General features: G+C 49.7%; 1 protein-coding gene across 1 annotated transcript in view; it reads right to left on the reverse strand.

The window, feature by feature from the left end:
- Positions 1-2,094: 2,094 nt before the first annotated feature.
- LOC119229659 (plexin-A2-like) overlaps positions 2,095-19,885 on the reverse strand; it is a 38,946-nt gene continuing 21,155 nt past the window's right edge. The window contains exons 13-31 of the mRNA XM_062563889.1: positions 18,902-19,019; positions 18,315-18,451; positions 17,750-17,917; positions 16,572-16,665; positions 14,378-14,617; positions 13,900-14,043; positions 13,253-13,487; positions 12,977-13,119; positions 11,690-11,958; positions 10,047-10,113; positions 9,575-9,721; positions 8,738-8,897; positions 8,202-8,305; positions 7,079-7,175; positions 6,296-6,495; positions 6,031-6,200; positions 5,575-5,787; positions 4,821-4,971; positions 2,095-3,931 (exon numbers count right to left, since the gene is read on the reverse strand). Coding sequence (XP_062419873.1) covers positions 3,836-3,931; positions 4,821-4,971; positions 5,575-5,787; positions 6,031-6,200; positions 6,296-6,495; positions 7,079-7,175; positions 8,202-8,305; positions 8,738-8,897; positions 9,575-9,721; positions 10,047-10,113; positions 11,690-11,958; positions 12,977-13,119; positions 13,253-13,487; positions 13,900-14,043; positions 14,378-14,617; positions 16,572-16,665; positions 17,750-17,917; positions 18,315-18,451; positions 18,902-19,019 — 2,953 coding nt within the window. The 3' untranslated portion in view covers positions 2,095-3,835. The remainder of the gene's footprint in view (positions 3,932-4,820; positions 4,972-5,574; positions 5,788-6,030; positions 6,201-6,295; positions 6,496-7,078; positions 7,176-8,201; positions 8,306-8,737; positions 8,898-9,574; positions 9,722-10,046; positions 10,114-11,689; positions 11,959-12,976; positions 13,120-13,252; positions 13,488-13,899; positions 14,044-14,377; positions 14,618-16,571; positions 16,666-17,749; positions 17,918-18,314; positions 18,452-18,901; positions 19,020-19,885) is intronic.

Genomic DNA, 19,885 nt, shown 5'->3' on the forward strand with positions numbered 1-19,885 from the left:
CATTCATTTTATATTCCAACCTGTTATCTACATATATTGCCACTCCCCCTCCGCTTTTGTTCTTTCTGTTGATGTAGTTAAATTCGTATCCTTTTAGCTCAAAATCTACTCCTTTCTCATCATTGATCCACGTTTCTGATATAGCTATTATATTAAATGGAGTATTGAACTGGCCAAGATATTCCTTCATTTGATGGAAGTTGGCATACAGACTTCTGGTGTTGAAGTGAATAATGGATGCCTTATTTATTTCTCTGATCATTGCATTGTATTGATTTTCAGTGCAATACTTGCAGCTGATATTAATGTTGCTGAATGAATTATTTTCTGGATCAATATTATTTTCTATATATATATATATATAGTAATATTAGCGCTGTCAATAGATTAAAAATGTAATTGCACACTTTGAAATTCATTAGTCACAATTAATGAATGATGTTATTATGTTGTTTTTAATTAATTAACAGAATATGTGTTATTCAAACTAAGAAGTTATTAATTGATAGGCCTGTCTTAAAAGTTTTTTTAGATTTAGACTAATATCCAAACAAAAATAAAACAACAGAATTATGTACATTCTCAATAAATTGTCTTTTTTGAGCAAAATTTCATTGTGTAAGTGTTCCTGTTATTGGGTCCAGCCCTGTCTTCCATCCATGGACACAGATTCACTGGAGCACTCAGGACACCTGAGGTGCATCGCACTGGTTTGAGGCCTTACTTCCTTTGAGCATTCACTCCACAGTTACAGACACAGCTTGAATTATTCTTCAAGACCCGCAGTCCGTGAGCTTGTTCGGTCCATTTCCCCCCGAATCAGATGTTCTGGGCAGCAGGAGAAGCCGGCGATCTGTTCCGTTTCACAGAAACCGAGTGTCGGGCTGTTCGCCCCCCCCTGCCGACATGATGCCGTGTCATCGATCAGGGGCCAAAGCGCGATGGAGACGTCGTGACGACTCCCAGCGGCCGACGGAGAAACGCTGGGTTTTCTAATGGCTGCAGCAGCTCCATAAACCCGTTTGATGCCGTCTGTCAAGAAGACATCCTGTGGCTCGCTCCGCTGTCAGTGGAAGAGGTCGTAACGATCCTGTGTGTGTGTGTGTGTGTGTGTGTGTGTGTGTGTGTGTGTGTGTGTTTTGTAAGTGAAGGGGGGAAATGGTGCAGCTGAGTGCAGGCAATCTGACGAGCAAAGGGAGGAAAGATGAGGGTTTATAGTCTGGCAGGCGCACTGATGACTACCCCGCCTGGACCCGACAGGTATGGGTCAGGATGCCTGGATGCTCAAGAAGTTCACACCCGACCCGCCCCCCCCCCCTCTCCCCGGAGGGTTGAACATGAATAATGAATCGTGGCCCCGTATGGCGAGTGCTGAGGAGACCAGATACTGTCACGGCGAGAGCCGACAGCTCTTCTCCACTCCGAGGGGCGGCCTGATTACACCGGGTTATTATTTTTTTTTGGATGATTCAGAAGGAAGCTAATGCTCTTCAGGATATATCTTTGTTGTTTTACAAGCTCAACACTGCTTTGATATCAATTGTGCTTCCGTCCCCCGAACGAGCTGTATGTTTGTTGCTTTTGCAAACCTCAAATATCCGCCGCATGATTGCAATAGACAGTCATTTGATAGACAGTCATTAGATAGACAGTCATTAGATAGACAGTCATTAGATAGACCGTCATTAGATAGACCGTCATTGCCCTTTCAAAAGGATAGGGAAGAAACAAACGTACCTAGTTGAATGTGTTTGTTTTTAGTCTCTGTGTTTCCTGGGGTTATTGTGTTGGAAAGCGCTTTGTGTAACATTTTAATCCTACCTAATGTCCCCCGGAGTGTCTCGTGTCCGCCACTAGGGGGCAGTAGCGAGCTGGTGGGCACGACTAGAATAAAACAAGTCAGAACGGTGCTGAGAAAATGTGCTTCTGACTGTGATGTTATCTTCACAGGGGAGAAAAGTACCCAAGCACAGTGTGTATTTATGCTTATTTCAGCGTCTTGATAGTGTTATTGGTGAAAACTCAAACTCAAAATGCACTTTACATATATATTAATCTTTAGTTATGAAATCATCACAAAAGAAACCAGCCGGATTTAATTTTCATCAGCTGCGCATTTAATGTATAACAACAGTACAAAGTGAATCTTTTGCTTGCAAAATAGGAATGTTTTTTATGTACAATATTTATACAATAATATATAGTTTAAAAAACATTACAGCTTAAATGTCTGACAGTTTATTGCACAACACATTTATAAATTATCAAACCACACACGGAAACAGACGAGTTCTCTGTCATATTTCAACATTTAACAGGAAATGTATTTATTATTTATATCTTGCTATTCTAGCTTAGCATGAATAAAGGTCCCGTGGGAAGAACATTAACCCCACTGATACTGGAGCGTCGTCTTTGAGACTCGAAAAAACACAACAACGATCGACACTTAAAAACCCTGAATCTGAATTCCCCCCCCCCCCGTGATGATCATCTGAAAGTGTAGAACATGGCACTCTTTAAACACAGCAGCAAAAATGTACATTTTGAATGCAAAACGTGTGACTTGTACGCTGAACGATGGAAACGGTCCGGAGGCAGAGCGGCGATTAATCATCATCATCATCATCATCTGCTCTGTGGACCAAACATCAGGAGCACCGACCTCCGGCCTGCACGCCGTCACCGAGGCGTCACAGCCTCCGTCCGTCTTAAACCTCGCTGCAGCAGCAGGTGTTCTTAACATCTCGTGCATTTCAAGTATGGCGCCAGATGACAACAATGACCGATGAGAGGGGGCTGGGGGGGGTTGGGGAGGGGGGGGTAAATCTGCCTAATCTGATCCACGGTCACACTTATAGCGCCATTAATCAGGCTTTCTGCTTCCATTTGGTCTCCACTTATCTTTTTGAATGTCTGAATTGGGCACTCTATAGATCATCACTGTACAAAATGTCCTATCTTAAATGGGAATCTTTTCCGTACAATGGCACACATTATTAATGGCCTCTGCAGGAGCGTCTACTATTGAATGAACGTGGTACATTAAATTTGGCACAAAAAGCCGGGTTTGGTTTCTGGAAATAAATCTCTGCAAGTTTTAATTCTGAACGTTTATTCAATCGCGTGGAGCGATGGAGTTCAGAGAAACGCCATTAAACAAAGAACAGCCTTGTAGGGGAGGATAAAAGTCTTTTTAGGCTCCTCCGCTCTGATATGTACGCTTCCTTCCTCTCTGACATATAAAAAGTCTCGTCTCGTCCCCGTGAATTGGCTCCTGTCTTTTCTTTTTTTTTTTTATATCTCACTCGGAGGCGTTGGGGCCGACGCGCTCTGAGCTCGCCACCGACTGCAAAGACGAACCGACCACGGCCCAGAATCCTCTCTGGTTCTCTCTCTCTCTCTGTGTGTTGGGGCGGCGCTGCGAGACGATCCGTGGGCTGTGGTTTGTGTGGTTTGTGTATGTACATTAGTATGCGTGTGTTTATGCATGTGTGCAAATCTCTTTGAGTACGAATTGTCAGTTTGTTTATACAGTAGGTCCGTTGAGTCTGCTGTCTGTGTACAGCTGTGTGTGTGTGTGTGTGTGTGTCTGTGTCTGTGTCTGTGTGTGCGTGCGTGCATAATGTGTGCGTTCACGTGGATGTTTGAGTGCCACGCGCATCGCCGGTGGGTTCATAGCACATCTGCTGCGTGTGTGCATGTGTGTGTGTGCATGTATGTGCATGTGTGTGTGTGTGTGTGTGTGTGTGTGTGTGTGTGTGTGTGTGTGTGTGATGTATGTGCGTGTGTGTGTGTGTGTGTGTGTGATGTATGTATGCAGTGTCTGTGCGCTTCAGCTCTCTATCGACATGGCTGAGATGATCTGCTCCATTTTATACGCCAACTTCTGCTTCTGGGCCTGTTCATCCTGCTCCAGTGCCTCGATGATCTGAAAAACACACACACACACACACACACACACACACACACACACACACAGGGCACAAAGTGTGAAACGCAGGACACTTGGCTTATTGTTGATCAGCCATAGGAAATCGTACAAATCTTCCCATATACGGATCTGCAACATGAACAGCTTGTTCTGGTATTATAATATAATATAATATATCTATATCTCTTCCTACTAGAACGTGTTTGCATTAAAGGGTGTGTGACTCCCACGTGAAACAGTCTGCTGTGATTGGCTTGCGTTAAAAACATAGTGTACCTTCGTAAAGGTGGTTCTCGAGACGTGAGTGGAGACACTTTGATGTGGGGGCATTATTTTCATTAAACGCTCTGCTAATCTGTCAGTTTTCCGTGACATGTCCCCTGCAGAGTTACATTTCTGTATTTCAACTGGCGCATTGCTTTAATCTTGATTTTTTTTTTTAATACACTTATCTTTACTGACATTTTATTAGGCGAAAACCAGTCATCATATTAATTGACAATGTGCTTTTTCAGGCTGTAAAGCCGGTGACGTCGTTCTTTAAGGGCGTAGGCGCAGCAGCAATCGTCCTTGACGCTGGATCGCTGCTGATCAGTTACGCTTCATACACAATAATCCATTCCTGTTTTTGGCCTCCGGGGGGGGAAAGCAGACCACTGACACGCGGTGACCTCGCTACGCCGCTACGCCGCAATCACGTGTCCACCCAACACAAAGAGTTCTGTTCATGTCCCACGTTATTAATTTAAGTCCAATACCTCCTACACGCAGTCATTCTGTCCTTTTGTTAATATGTAGAAGAAAAAAAAAAAAAAGGCGCTTTGACATGCAAAGAAAAGGCCGAGGCGGCTTCAGGCGGGCGGACCTCTTGGCGAGCGGGCCTCACCTCTGGGCTGTACTTGCTGACGTAGGCGTAGATCTCGTGGAGGGCACTGAGCATGTTGAACTCACTGGAGTGAAGGCGGGCCTGTTCAGCCAGATAGGCATTCATGTCCTGATCGCTGATGGCAGGCAGGCGGTTGATGTCAGCGTAGTACCTGAGAGGAGACACACACACACACACACACACACACACTCTCTGTCAGTGCACGGTCGATTCCCCCCCCCCTCACCTGGATTCATAAAACTTCCTCCGTTAAAGGAGGCCGTGAGTCAGAGGCGTTGAGGTGAAATGAGGAAAGGCGCCACTCAAAGTGCGCTCAGTCTCTTGTCACGTGACTTCAGACCATACCAGCTCGCAGTTTCTGATAAATTGTCACTTGATTATTCATTTGGTTTCCTCCGACCCTTTTAGAGCTGCATGATTAATTGTGCCACAATTCGCATTTAAAAATTCATGCCATCCCATTTACGCGAGAGGATTCTGCCGTGAATGCCTGGCAGGGAGGTCAGTTGCACCAAACCAAGCGCTCCTAATTCGTCCCTGCATTCGAGACTGTTTCATCTATATCCAATAAAAAAACCCCCCTTTAATAACCTTTAAATACACCAAACCTAATCTTTTAATAACACAAACGTCAATTCAAACCTTCTCCTAAAACCCCTGATTGGTCCCTGTGAAGAAGCGTCGTCACACACACACACACACACACACACACACACACACACACACACACACACACACACACACACGCACGCACCTTTCCACCCAGCTCTTGTAATGCGGGATGTCCTTGGCATACAGCAGCTTGGTGGAGGGCGAGTCTTTGCCCAGGCGGTGCTCCGACGTCGAGCAGGAGTCCATGAAGGTCTGAGCCACCACGGACAGACAGGCGTCTGTGATGCTGCTCTTGTGGATGTCGAACACAAACTGCGGATTCTTGATCACGTTCACCCAGAAGCGCAGGGGCAGGCTGCAGGAGGAGCAGAGGGACAGAAGGATTTACATATTTTCATTTCTTCAAGTAGGCAAGGTGTTCTTTTTTTTTTTTTCTTCTTCATTTTTACTCCCCACTGATCTCGTAATGACTTTTAAAGTTGACTTTAGTTATGAGAACGAATGAAGATGGAGTCGAAATGATGAGCTTTAAACGGCTACTCGTTGTCCCATGAGAACGAGGACTACGAATATTTTCGAATATAAGAGAAGAAGATACCAGTTGCTCTTCCAGGTGTGACGGACGTCGGTGTCGTGGATGCCGTGGCGGTCGGCCTGCTCGTCCAGGAAGTCAAACATGTACTTGATGGCCAGCGGCAGGGCGGTGCCGCGGCACACGGTGCTGAACAGCGTCTCGAACAGGTCGTCCACAAACTTCTGCAGCGTTCCCTGCAGGGAGCACAGAGACCAGGGCTCAACAGGGGGTGTCCTAAATCGACAAAAAAAAACTTTGAATGATGACGACGACGACCCATTTTTAGCACCTTGGTGGCCAGCAGCCTGGTCAGGTAGATCTCGGACACCATCTTGCTGCCGCGCTCGCCCTCCTTCTGGTCCCCGTGGTCGTGGTTCTTGACCAAGTGCCAGACTTTGACCCCGCTCTCCATGTCCGGGGTCAGCATGGGCACGCGGGAGTGGGGGCTGTCCGGGCTGGTGGGCGTGGAGCGGAAGGAAACGTCCACGCCTGGGTCGGTCGAATGTCATGTGACGGGTTACCAAAAAAGAAAAAAGAAAAAAAAAGGGGCGTGCGCGTGTAAATGCAACGCCTCTCTTTTGATGAGTCAGTCAGTCAGACAGCGGAGGTAAAGTCCCACCTGTCTCTCTGTGATCTGAGTGAGCAGGTTGGCTGTGTGTGCTCAGACTGTATAATCACTTGCTGACGGTTGTCATAGTAATGACACAGACGTGCATCCACTCCTCTCGACTCTGGTCCTCTCTCTTTGTGATCCGGTTTGCTGTGTTGTGTATTTTAGTTTTCTAAATGTTTGAATCCCCTGTAATCTAATATGAAAGATCAGCGCGGGGTTTGCACACATCTGAAGAGATCTCATTCGAATCCCATTCCCGTCGAGCGGCAAACACAAGCCTCAAGTGATAAGACCTCCGACCTCAGATTGCATCTCTTTGTTTAACGGGCCGTTTCTCAGCGTCTCCTCGCGTGCTGCTCAGCAGACGGACGAGTGACGGCACCAGATGATGCAACACAGCGCAGTGAGCTGGATGCATGCTAAGTGTGTGTGTGTGTGTGTGTGTGAGACGGTACCGACCGTATCTGCTGATGCTGCGGGGGAAGCTGGCAGAGCAGGGGATGTTGAAGGAGGACATCTGTTTGGGCACCAAGGCCACGACGCTGCGCTCCGACACCTGACAGACAGAGGAACCGCCGCCCTGTCGTTAGTATTATGGGCTGCTGGTTTGCACCTGGGGGTCAAAAGCAATCACGGCTGGAATTTGTGAAGGCGTTTTGTGTTTTGTGTAGGATTTTAAAGGATGATTCACAGCTTTTTCTGGACCCTTCGAAGGGCAGTTAAGTCATTGGACTCATAATGAACTCCTAAAGGATCGGACTTTAGTTCAAGCGAGGAATCGTCCCTCATCATCTGCTGGGTAGGAATATGTGATCAATAACAGCTTTAACTTTCAGAGCAAAACGATCCATATCTACTTTATATCGATGCCTTGCTCTGACTTCAAGGTCTAAACATCAACCTTCAAACTAAAACTAAAACTGGAGCAGGAGGATTCATCCATTATATAAAATATAATCCTCCTTGCAGCAGCGTGATTCACTTGGGTAAAGTTCAAATGCAGTCAAGGTGGAAGGAATCAAAACTGAGCTCGACAAATACTTCATGAAAATATTTCTTCCTTTATTATTTCTAACATTTGATGTGCGTCGATTGTAATGTGCAGTGGATCAAATGCAAAGTGGATCAAATGCAAAGTGGAACAAATGCAAAGTGGAAGGCATTTTAAGCGAGAGAGTCCGAGAAGAGGCTCCGCGGCGGTGCCACGCAGGTCTCGTACGATTCGGCCGGCGAGGTCGTCTGCAGCGCGAACGCCGCCGCGACAAATGTGGCAAATGCAAATCCAGCTTAGCGACGGAACAAACATCCCCACACCTGGCAAGAGGGATTCACCATGAGAGACTCGACTTGTTTATCTCCTTGACAGATAAGAGCGGAGAACGCGGGTCTTTTGTCAAAACGCGCTTTTAGCACAGAAAACGCAGATTTCCTTTTCTTTTTATTTCCCCCCCCCCCCCCCCCCCCCCCACCTTCTTCCTGTTCACGACAATAGATTTGACCGACGAAGGATCGCGGGGCGCTTCTACCCTACGAATGAACTCTCAGGCTGGATGCAGATCTAGCACCGATAGTCTGGGCCGACCTGGTAGTGCACGAGCGTGTTGAGCCTCTTCCAGTCGCCCTCTATCTTGGTGGTGATGTCCTCGTCCTGCAGGACCACGCGGGCCGTCCTGCCCTGCCGCCACTCTGCAAGGAAGAAGCTCAGTCAGTGAGGAACGCGTTACACTCTCTGTTTGAATCCCAAAGTTCAAGGTCACCGAACGGCGGGGCCCTGCAGACGAGACGAGAGCGACGCAGCGCCTTCGAGGACCTTTTTAACTCAGGGCAACAAACCCCTAACGCTCCTCGCTACGGACCCAAAGCCGGATCCGCCGCTACCTCCGAGGTGCCTTACCTCTACTCCCTCTGAGGGTGCGCGTGAGCTGGACGCGGTCCCGGTCGTCGGGGATTGGACGACGCGTTGAGGGCGTTAAGCTGTCAGTGAGATTTAACCTTTTTTGGGGTGTAGGGTGTGATGTCAAAGCGTCTGACGTGAAACATCTGCGATAAGTCCCCCCGCCGCCCCCCCCCCCCTCCACACTGTCATCATTCCAACGCATCACGTGAAAGCAGCCTCACCGAGGTCCATGTCTGCGGCGCGTGGCCGCTGTGAGCAGGGCATGTTCTTGTACACGGCGTCCAGGATCTTCTCCTTCACCTGGGTGATGGTGTCGCAGTTGAGCACCTTGACGGGGATCTCTGGGCTGTTCTCGTTGTCCGGGTTCACGCAGCTCAGCGTCTGGGGACGCAGGGAGAGGAGGAGGGTCGGGGGTCAGAGACACGAGAGAGCGCGGCTCCCCTTCGCCCCCGGCGGAGAGGATCTCGGGCCACCAATGTAATTTCGCACACCTCCCCGGGATGTGGCCGGCGCGGCTCCAGCGGGGGCATTAAAGAAGTAATGAGACACCCCCCCCACCCCCGAACATGGATATCAGAGAGGTGTCATCCTGTCGCTGGCTGCCTCTGCTTCTGAGCCAAAGGCCTGAGGGGGAACTTATTGTGGCGTGGAGGTGGAGGAGCATGAGCCACACACACACACACACCAGTCACTACTTTGTGGATTCCTTAAGTGATGTTATCAGTTAAATCTACATTTTTGGGTCAGTGTTTTCCCTTTGAAGCTTCGGGGAAGAAACACAGCTGTCCCTTCTCCTTCGCCGAGTGAGGACTCGAGGACCCAGAATGCCGTGCTGCTGTTCATGCAGATAAGAAGATGAAGGGCTTGAAGCCAATAGGCCTCATTCTCTCAAAAGAAACTTCTGTCAATATCTCCTTCAGCCTGACGAGGTGGACATGTGGCTTTGATTGAAATGGATCCGTCGAGACTCTCTGCCAAGAGACGAGTGGAAATGGATAAAAAAAAAAAACCACGCTGCGGACGGAGTGTTTTTTACTCTTTACTTCTTGATGACTCACCAGCGTCTTGTACTCGATCTGCTGTCGGATGAGCTTGTCCTCGCTGAGGGAGTAGCGCGCCTCCCCGGTAATGGAGTCTATGGGTCCCTTCTCCATTTGCTGTTTGATGGCACAGAACAGCATGAAGAGGGGCTCGCCAGCACACTCCTTTTTGTTTTGGAAGGGAGCCCGGGGATTAAGAGGGAAAGGTGGGAGACGGGAAAATGAGAACAGTGGAAGCGGGGGGAAGAGCGATCTGTGTTCATCAGAGTAAGTAGAGCGAGACACTTCAATACTTCATAAAAACGGAGCTTTTCACCATCGAGAAGCCAGAGGTCCATTTGACCATCAATCACTGCAACGGCCGGTTAAAATGACAACACACGCAGCAGTCAATGTCTAAATCAATGCTGACAACCTCGAGGAGCATTGTCACCGTACGTCACTTTGACACCTGCAGCGATAAAGGCGAGAGAGCGACTCCCGTTTGTACCTTGAGAAATTTGTGCAGCAAGAAGGCGAACCAATTTGTCAGCATCTTCTCCGCCACCGACTCCGTTCTGCAAGACAAGGAGGAAACAGCGCTCGTTTGTTAGCGCTCTGGTTATTCTTTTGCAATTCAAGAAGACAACGTGGCACATCCCCCCCCCCCCCCCCCCCCCCCCCAAAATACAGAGCGTTCAGGGACAAACGGCGTCCTCGGATGACGCTCACTCTGATGCGCGGCCGGTAAAGTGCTGCCTGGGCCCGCGTATTTGGGTCACGGCATAGTTTGTGCAGACGTAACTCGGATTGTGCGCTTTGAGTACCGCGTCTGCACTCAGCAGGGGGGGGGTCCACGCGGGCGGAGATCTCACCATTCCCCCCCCCCCCCCCAGCCGGGAGTCTTTTTAAATCCTGCGGCGGGCCGCTGCGTCGGCACATAAGCTCCGTGTAATCCGAATATGATCCGAAAGCCTCTCGGTTTCGTGGGCGCCGGCCCCCCGTCCCCCCCCCCCCTCACCTGCCGTCTCTCCGGCCCTCACCTGGGTTTCGACCCTGCAACCTGTATTGACTCGACTGTTGACGTCATCCCGTTAAACTGCACGTGTTTGGTCTAACAAGCTCTCGTTGTACCAGCCCCCGATGCAAACTCCTCCTTATATTTAATGAGTGCGCTTCGGATTGAGAGAGACCGCTTTCAAAAGGGAGAAAAAACCCTCCAAAAACCCTCATGAAAGATTCAGTAGGCCAGTCTCAGGGCTGGGAAAACAATCGGCAGATAAGCAGAGGTGGAGGAAGGAGGGAGCGAGTCGAGAGAAGGGAGGACAGGAGAGGTGACGAGGAGGGAAGGAGGGGGGAGGTGGGGGGGGGAGACGTGAGCCGCAGTTGAATGTTTCATGAGTGGCACGCAGAAGATAAGTCGGACTGACAACGACTGCACTCACTCTCCCCCCCATTAGGTTCTCTCCCTCCCGCTCTCTCCCACGTTCACCTCCCCCCCCCCCCCCCGTCCCTCAGCCGTGGTTCTCAGCTGCTGCTTCACGCCGCTGCACAAAACTGAGCTCAACAGAGGTGGGCTCCCCCCCGCCCCGGGCCTAATTACTCGTCCGACTCCAGTGAAAGAACAATGCACAAAGGAGTCGTCTTTGCCAAGAACACATGAGCAGCGCTGATCAGAACCGGTCAAGGTTTGAGAAAGAAAAGGCCCGCGGTCCTCAGGGGGGGTCGGAACAGGGGACGCAAATTGGGTTCTCGGAATTTACCACAAGTGTTCTATGTGTACTTTACAAACTCCTCCTTAAAAAAAAAGGTGCGACAATTTCAGTTGATGTGTAGAAGGAAATGATATTATCAAAAAAAAAATCATGTACGGTCTGTTTTGATTCATTGTTAAATGGATTAAAGCAATTAAAGGGAACCAAGATGGTTGTTGTTATGGTGACTGGAGTTTCAGCAGTTTGGTGGGATGTTGCGTATCCTCCATGTGAGTTACGAGTCGCCCTTGTTAAATAACGGATGAGCACATTTAGAGTAGAGGTGGAAAGCTGACCTATTTTCCTCTGGAGCAGGTGGATACATCTTACACTTTGTCATCTCCATTCCTCCCATCCTGTAAGGACCCTTCAATAGACAAACGCGGGGGGGGGGGTTTACCTGCGGAGCAGTAGCTTGGGGTGGTTCTTGCTCTCCAGGTTGCGCGCTATGAGGTCGGAGAGCAGGTGTTTGAGGATGTCCGTGGCGTACTCCAGCCGCCCCTGCAGAGCCGTCATGATGAGCGAGGCCACGTAGCCGCGGTCGCGCATGGAGAAGGAGCGCTGCAGCTCCAGCGTGCGGATGAACGTCAGCAGGAAGACCTTGTTGTTCAGCAGCTGAGCGAACTGCTTCAAGGCTTTCTCCACATTCGCCTGCCCGCTCCCCGGCACCTACACACACACACACACACACACACACACACGGCCATGTTAGGCAATGCTCACTCAAGGATGAGAAAAGCCATATCATGGACTCGTGAGCCATCAAAAGCAACAGCCACTGAGGTGACACGAACCTACGATCCACGTGTTCCCAAATTCAGGGAGAAGTTCATTTCTCCCTGTTCTACCGAACAGAACGTGCTGTGAACACGTGAAAAAGTCTGAATGTTTAAATTGCAATCAGATGGGCTCTTTAGGAGAGAGGTCTGTTTGAAATGATTGTGACCATAATAAGAGCTTGATTAATAAACCAACGTTATTAACAAAAACCGGCCCAATCATGACCTCAAGTACCTGGGAAGTTATTCTACAAATAATGAAAAGGCAAATGGTTCCTCATCAGCGTTTCTTCACGATGAGATGTAGAGTGCTTCGTAATTATACCCTTGAGAGCGAGATAAGAACGAGGCTGGCCGCGTCGAGGAGCATTTCAAGACCAGGTTTCTTTGAATTTAATATAGAATAGATGAGAGATAAGAGCAAAATTAGAACAAAACTAATGCTACCCAGGACCGGTACAAAGAAGTCAAAGCCATCTGCAGCCTGAATGGGAGTGTATTGCATTTCTTGATTGGATGCATTTGCATGGCTTTTGTTCGACATCCAGCCTAGTGCACGACTTTGCACTATGCTGCCCTCACATCGGATGTAGATGAAGGAGTCCGAGACCAAGATGGATCAAAACGATTCATTACCGAGTGAGGCAGCAAACCTCCAAATAAAATCTGCTTCCTGCCGGTGTGGACGCCTTTAAACCAACAGCCCTCAAACACTGACATTTGCTCAGCGCGCTCGGTTTCGACAGCGGTTTGACAGCCAACGCGCAACGAGCCTAAAAATCAATCCCGTTTGGAGTGCACTAGAGCCTTAAGGTCACCGTGTCAGAGGAATGGCAGAAACTCCATCCAAGCCCCCCCCCCCCCCCCCCCCCCCCCCGCGGCCCTGCTCCAGGGGGGGGGCCTCTCACCTCCAGCTCTCTGAGCACGGGGTGATCGTCCATGCCGGGGAAGAGCACCCGCATGGCGTAAGTGCGGTAGTCCAGGTACGGGATGCCGGCTCGGTCCAGGTCGCTCGTCAACTCGTTGATGTCCGTCTGCAGCTCCGCAAAGGCTGCGCGGGAGAAGAAGTGCGCGTTGGTAGAAGGCCAAAATAACGGCAAACGGGAGGCGTGATGCGCTTGGAGTCTGAGAGAAACCGTCTCGTCAGCCCCTGCAGACGGGCTCGAGGTCCGCTTCTCACTCACCCTCCTTGCACTCCAGAGCTACCCGGGACTCCAGATTGTCCATCTGCATCTGCAGGCGCTTCAGAGTGAGGTCGTTCTCGTGCGACTTCCGCCTGTAGGCCAGCAGCACCAGGACGACGACGACGAGGAGCAGCCCTCCGCCGGCCGCGATGCTTAAGATGGCCGGGAGGGTGAGCAGGCTGTCGGACCGGATGTGGACCTCTCCGGGAGAGATGTGGAGTCCTCCTACTTGCACCTGAAGAGGAATAATATTCAGCACAATACTTCAAGGTGGCAGAATGAGAGGAAGAAAAAGGACACATTTAAAGGCTGGCCTGAATTCAAAACACATTGGCAGATACAATGCAGCGATGGATCCTTGTTCAACAATCGCCTTTGGAAAAAAAAAGTGTTCCAGACGCTTTCTTCCTGCAGCTCTTGGCCTCTTTGTTTGCGAGCGCGCCCGTCAATAGTTCTGGAGAGCAATGTGCTTTTAATTGGGAACCTACCAGACCGTGAGTGACAGACAATGACAGAACGCCAGCGAGTAACTGAAAGCCTGTCGGTGACCCACAAACACAGTGACGCACATCCGACACACACACACACACCCACACCCACACACACACACACAGGGACAATATATATAAAGACGGCGTCAGACTGACCAGTACTTTGTGCTGCCCGGTGAGGTTGGGCGGCTCGCAGAGGAGCTGAGTGTCGGACACGGTGAGGGCGCAGGGCGTCTCCCCGATCAGCACCGTGTAGTTGAGCCGGGCTCCGCCGGAGGCCGAGGGCACGAGGTTACGTCCCTGCGACACAAGTCAGAGGAGCCAAAATATCAAACATCCCGTCGGCCATTGGGAGCCCGACTGAAGGTCTGGTCTGAGGCATCGGGTGGGAATGTGGCTTTTTCCACCTCGCATCGTTGCCCACTTGCCGATGATGTGGATTTCATCCATTGATTATTAACCCTAAACCCAGTATTTTATGTTTGGAAATATTATATGTAGGAGAGGGGGGTGGGGGGGGGTGTGTTAACTGTAGTGTGGGAAGAATCAGAGGTGGAGTGGACCCGAGAGACAAACAGGTCCACTTTAAAAAAACGAACAACGGCGAACCCAAAAAGGAGACGTGACGACGTACTTTGAGTATGATCGGAGCCCCGGGTTTCTGCTCCAGGACCCCGGAGAGGCTGACGGGTTCCAGGTACGGGTCGGGGTAGTACACGAAGCTGGTGGTGTTGTAGGTGAGCAGCGCTTGGACGTTGTTGAAGACGAAGCCGAACTCGTCGGCGTGTTTGACGGCGTCCTGGTCGCCCGCGGGCTCGGCCTTCAGGGGGGGGGCGAGGCAGCTGATGGTGGTCGTGTTGAGCACCTTGCACACCTGGACAGGAGGGAGCAGGAAGCGATGCGGTCACGGCGCACGGGGTCCAGGCCAGAACAAATAGTGGTTTATGGGTTTTTTGAAAGGCATTCTGCTCTCAGGTCTGTTTCATAGCAAAGATCTAGAGTTTACAACATTTTAAACCCTCTATTTTTCCTTTCGTTGCATGTGAAACCATATTTGCTTAATGGATCCGAGCAGATGCCTCATTTCATGCCCACACGCTGTGGAATGACTATTCTCAATAATTTATTAACACCCAGATGTTCCAAGTCTTCCAGAGCCATTAAATCAAATTCGACTTGTGTGTGAACGTAAATACGCCGACGGCCTCCGTCTTCCATCACCTGTCAGAAAATACTTTTTACACTAGTGTATGTACAAAATGTTTAAATCCCTAAACGTTGAGTTAACCACAAACCTCACGTCCGGGACCAAACCAAAAGACCCATTAACTTCTGAAATGGGAACTGAAATAAGAACTGACTCATTTCTGGGTTTTGGGACTTTTTACTATATAAAAACCACTTAATGCCATATTTCTAAAACAGGTCTTTTCAATGCTGTTGTTAGTTATTAGTGCTTTATGTCTCCCCCCCCCCCCCCCCCATCAGCCATTCACGTTAAATCCCCCCCGGGCTCAGGCCGGTTTTTAAGCCTCAGTTTGTATATCTAAAGGTTTTCACAGAAAGTTGCTTTTCACAGAAAGTCAATTACCCGCTTTTGGAAATCCAAACACTTTCTGAGCAACTCCAGTGATGTTTTGGAGATATGTGCGATTAAAGCGACTGCCCTCATTAAATCTACCAATGACCCTCTCTCGGCAGCTGAAGCGGGTCAAAGTTCAGCTCTAATCCCTCAGATCTCTTTGCTGCCAGTGACACTGTAAAACATGCAGTTTTAATTGACTGGCTCAAATTGGGGCCCGGCATCATTAACGCACCATTTAATCAGCTCGGGGTTTTTCAGTGGCCTCATCGTGGTTTTCCTTCACATCCCTTACGTACTCTTCATTTCACCAGCTTAGGCAGCAATTTAGATCTTTTCAGTTCTCCGAGGCAGTTTAACCCACTTGTGTATATATATATATAAAAAGATATCATGGTGATACTGTACTATACTTTAATATGCATAGTCATGGGTCTAGACAAAGCCATTACTTCCTTCATATCATATGTACTGTCTCTTATCTTTAGTTGGCCTTCAATAAACTTTCTCTTTAAAATGTCTCCCATTAACTGCAAGGAGAAAAAACACACTCATCATTCCATTTCCCAACGTCTCCTCGGCGGTTAATTGTTTGGAATCAATTTTTTTCAAGAATACACGGATCTATTTTGAGTTCCCTCCTTCAGCAGGTGTGCGGTCTCAAGTCCTCGGGCAATTCCCTTCCAGAGCGGAGAAATAAAGGGCTAAAGGTGCCTGGACTGATGCCACCGGGGCAAAAGCACCTTTAGAACGATCAATCACTGTGAAGCAAAAACCCCGAGGAGCTCAGACCAGCAGAATCTGCCCCATAAATCACCTCCCAAAATTGAGCTGTGTCAGTCTTTTTTAAAATATCATTCAGAGAGAAGTCTCCTGTAGGCTATCTTCACTTTGACATCTTACTAACTGTTCCCGGCTCTCGTTGGACTGTGGGTTGAAGTACGACTTGTTCCCTGTTATTCCTTTTAGTCATCAATCACAACGTGTTTTCCTCCAGTTTAATGGCGAGAACTCGTTGGCAGCTCCTTGAGACGCGGCCCTGGACCACAGCTATTCAGAACCCGGACTTTTATAGCTCCGTAGCTGAACAATACATCGTACCCTGAACATTTGGTGAACTTAAAAATGTGTTGAACAAAAAAAAAAAAATAGGCCTGCGTTTTAGAGTTCGCCGGGACATCTCCTTCAGCCCCGAGTGAGCGACACCTGTGTGAAGAGCAGCGCGTCGGTCAGCTGTTCCACTCACGTTGACGGATTCGTGGCCGGCGTATTTGACCCTGATGCGCGGCTCCTGCACCGCGTCCAGGTTGGTGCCGGTCACCGTCAGCGTGGTGTGTCCGCTGTTTGCAAGGGGGAGGAGCAAGCGTTAGTATCGTTAGTACCGAGGACTACGCTCAATGATTTAATCAGTGTGACGCCACACCCCCCCCCACCCCACTCCCCCCCCCCCCCCCCGCCCCTCCCACGCGTTCCAGAGGAGCTGCATTAATGCAGGTTTTTCGTGGAGGTAGAGGCGGCGCGGCGCCTGGCTCTTTGTTATTGGGCAGGAGAGCCAGATCAAACGGCAGAGCAGCTGGCTGCTGCTTCATATTCATCCAGGACGGCGTGGGGCCGGCGTGCCGTGAATACGGGGGGGCGCCTGTTTACACATCTAGCCGCGGACGTGATTAGAATAAACAACAGCCTCTCATCTCTGTGTAACCTCCGCACTCGGGAGCTCAGGAGCCCAAAGTGTGGAAGCTGCAAAGCACAGAAGGAGAGATGAAGAGGGGGGGGGGTACAAGAGAGAAAGTAATGGAGAAAAAAAAATGGGGTGAAAACTGGCGAGTGTCGTGGGCCGGATGGAGTGCCAATCCCTCTCTTCTCACACTTCAAAGGCGAGCTAGCTTGTAGGGCCACGGAGGCTCCACAAAGCTCCACCTGTCGCCAGGCGGGAGGGCCAGCCCGTCCCTGGGGGGGGTCCGCATGGGCGTAATCCCACCCGCAACCAAATGAAGTGCCATCACGTCGGAACACAGGTGAGAGGTGCCTGCAGCTGAAAGTTCATTTCCCCCCCGTTCAGATGTCGTCCGGCTCGCGTTTAACATTTCAGGGGAAATTGGCACGAGTTGTTTCAGGTTTCAGAGTCGAACAAGCCAAACAATAACCGCGATGTAACCACAACACCTCACTTCTTTACCTGTCTCTCTGTAAAGTCCCAGGATGCTCGGCGCTGCTACCAGGGGAGGCCACTTGGGTTTTGTTTTGTATTACAATATAAGAAAATATATAATTCTCGAAAAGAAGATGGACTATTTTCCTTGGCCTTGCATTTCTCAACTCTCATTTACATTTGCTTATGTCTTCTCTGTGCACGGTGCACTATATGAACTAGAGATCAATATCCAGCCCCCCCCCCCCACACCTCTGGCTGGCGTGCTTTACCTGGTGATGCTCCACAGGGGCTCAATGCGCTGCACCGTGGGATCTTCTATGTACTCGAAAGCCAGACTCCCGGGAACCTTGGCCCGGTCGACGCTCAGCCCGACCCCCACCGGCCCGGCCCCCGTCACGGACGGCGCGGAGAAGCACACGATCTCCGCCGCGGCCCTCCTGCCGGGAGCAGCGAGAGAGACATTAAATTCATCACCTCCCCCCCCCCCCCCACCGGAGGACGGGATCCATCGCCGGCCGGCCGGCGCCTCGCTCGTTACAGACACATTAGGGATGGAACGCTGTAATTAGAAGGAGCTCTAGCTAATGGCGTCTTTGACTCGCCCCGCCGACCCGTAGGACGATGTGAGGCATTTTGAACTTTTAAATAGATCTCTATAAATATACACAAGGAACGAGGGTTCCGTCACCTTCTCACTAATCATTAATACGACTTTTCATGCCACGCACAAACTCTTGCTTGTATCTGATGAAGCTTCTTTAAATAGCGATCTCTTGCTGTGATTAGAGAGGAGGCTTTGATATTGTGTGGGGGGGGGGGGGTCTCCTCACTCACCTGTACAGCTCGCAGGTCTGATTACCAAAGTAGACGTTGACGGCGCTGCCGGCGCCCAGGTTCTCCCCGACGATGGTGACCTTGGTGCCCCCAGATTCGGGGCCTCTGCCGGGGGTCAGCGCCAGCATCGAAGGGGTCTGCGGAGGATCCTCAACTCATTCATTCAACGTAGATCAAATAACGAATTCACTGCTTCATAGTAACAGAGGTATTAACAAAAGCTAACAACAAAACTCTTTGGAATATAAATGATTCAATATAAAAAGATAATGCAAAGATAATTCCTAATAGTTCAGTCTTAGAAAGCAAACACAAATGTTCTTGGCTTGAGTACAATAAACATTCTGTCGGCACAAAAGGGAAACAATGCAAGCAGTGAGCAAACCGTCAGAAACAACTTGATAATGAGGATGAGCTCCCGATGCTCCGCTGGAATCTTTTTCCCGTCTTCCTCTCCAGTTAATGATTGCCGAGGCTTTGATAGATGTTTACACCTGCAATCACATGCTCATCCTAATTCCGAGCCGGGACTCACACGGACACACACACACGGACAAAGCCGGTGTGTTTTTGAGCGGCGGACTCACCACAAAGGAGAAGAGCTGCGAGGACTGGGCCCGGAGTTCTGGTCGGCACTCGCCAACACACAGCTTGACGGGACCCGGGGCGCTTCCTTCAGGAGCCGCTGCCATTTCGCACACGATCCTGCAGAGACGAAACACACACGGAGGCACACGTGTGTGTTTCGTTCGAACGGTTCGCAGTGCACAGAGGGGTGTGAGGAGCCGCACGGGGGGTTAATCACAGTTTAGGGTTGAACATCAGAACTTCACACTTAACAGTGTTGAGAACAGTTCCATTTTTGACAACCAGTCGGCGTTGACATTGACAAACAGAGCTGGTAAAGATGCTAATGGGCGACGCACAAAAGGGTCCTTTCAGTCGCGTTGTGATGTCTCGAGGCTCCGCTCTGACATTTAGTTTTGGATGTTCACATGATGAATACGTTTTGTTCTTTGAAGCAAATGTGTTCACAGAAACAAGTAGATAGTAGAGATGAACAATGGCTACACAATGACCTGTTTACACTAGCTCTAAGCCGCTCAAGATTTGTTTTAATGCATAGAGTGTTTTATTCCCTAATCATTTAAATTGTGTTCTTAAAGATAAAAAATGGTAAATGGTCCACATCAGACCGGTTGATATGATTTTTGGGATGGATGGGGGTTTGTAGAAACCGAGGCTTATGAATCGTGTATCAGCATCGTCACCAAAAGCTGTATTTTGTGACTTGTGCGATCCGTTGCTCCACAACATTCACGCGGCAACAAAGCAGGCGAACACGCACACGGCAGACTCACAGCACCGTATCACATTTGTCACTAATTGCATGGGGGGGGGGGCTCTGCTGGCCGGTGTGATGGAGGCAGAATTTCATAGAAGTTGTGCGTCGATATAGACGGTCATCTTTCTTCCTAATGGAAAACCTATAACAGCAATGTAACTCTAAAGGATAAACTGCACCCCTCCCCGTCTTCGGCACGACTGCCACCCACCATTACCTCCGGTTG

The sequence above is a fragment of the Pungitius pungitius genome, chromosome 8, assembly GCF_949316345.1.
Source record: "Pungitius pungitius chromosome 8, fPunPun2.1, whole genome shotgun sequence".
NCBI classification, from domain to species: Eukaryota; Metazoa; Chordata; class Actinopteri; order Perciformes; family Gasterosteidae; genus Pungitius; species Pungitius pungitius.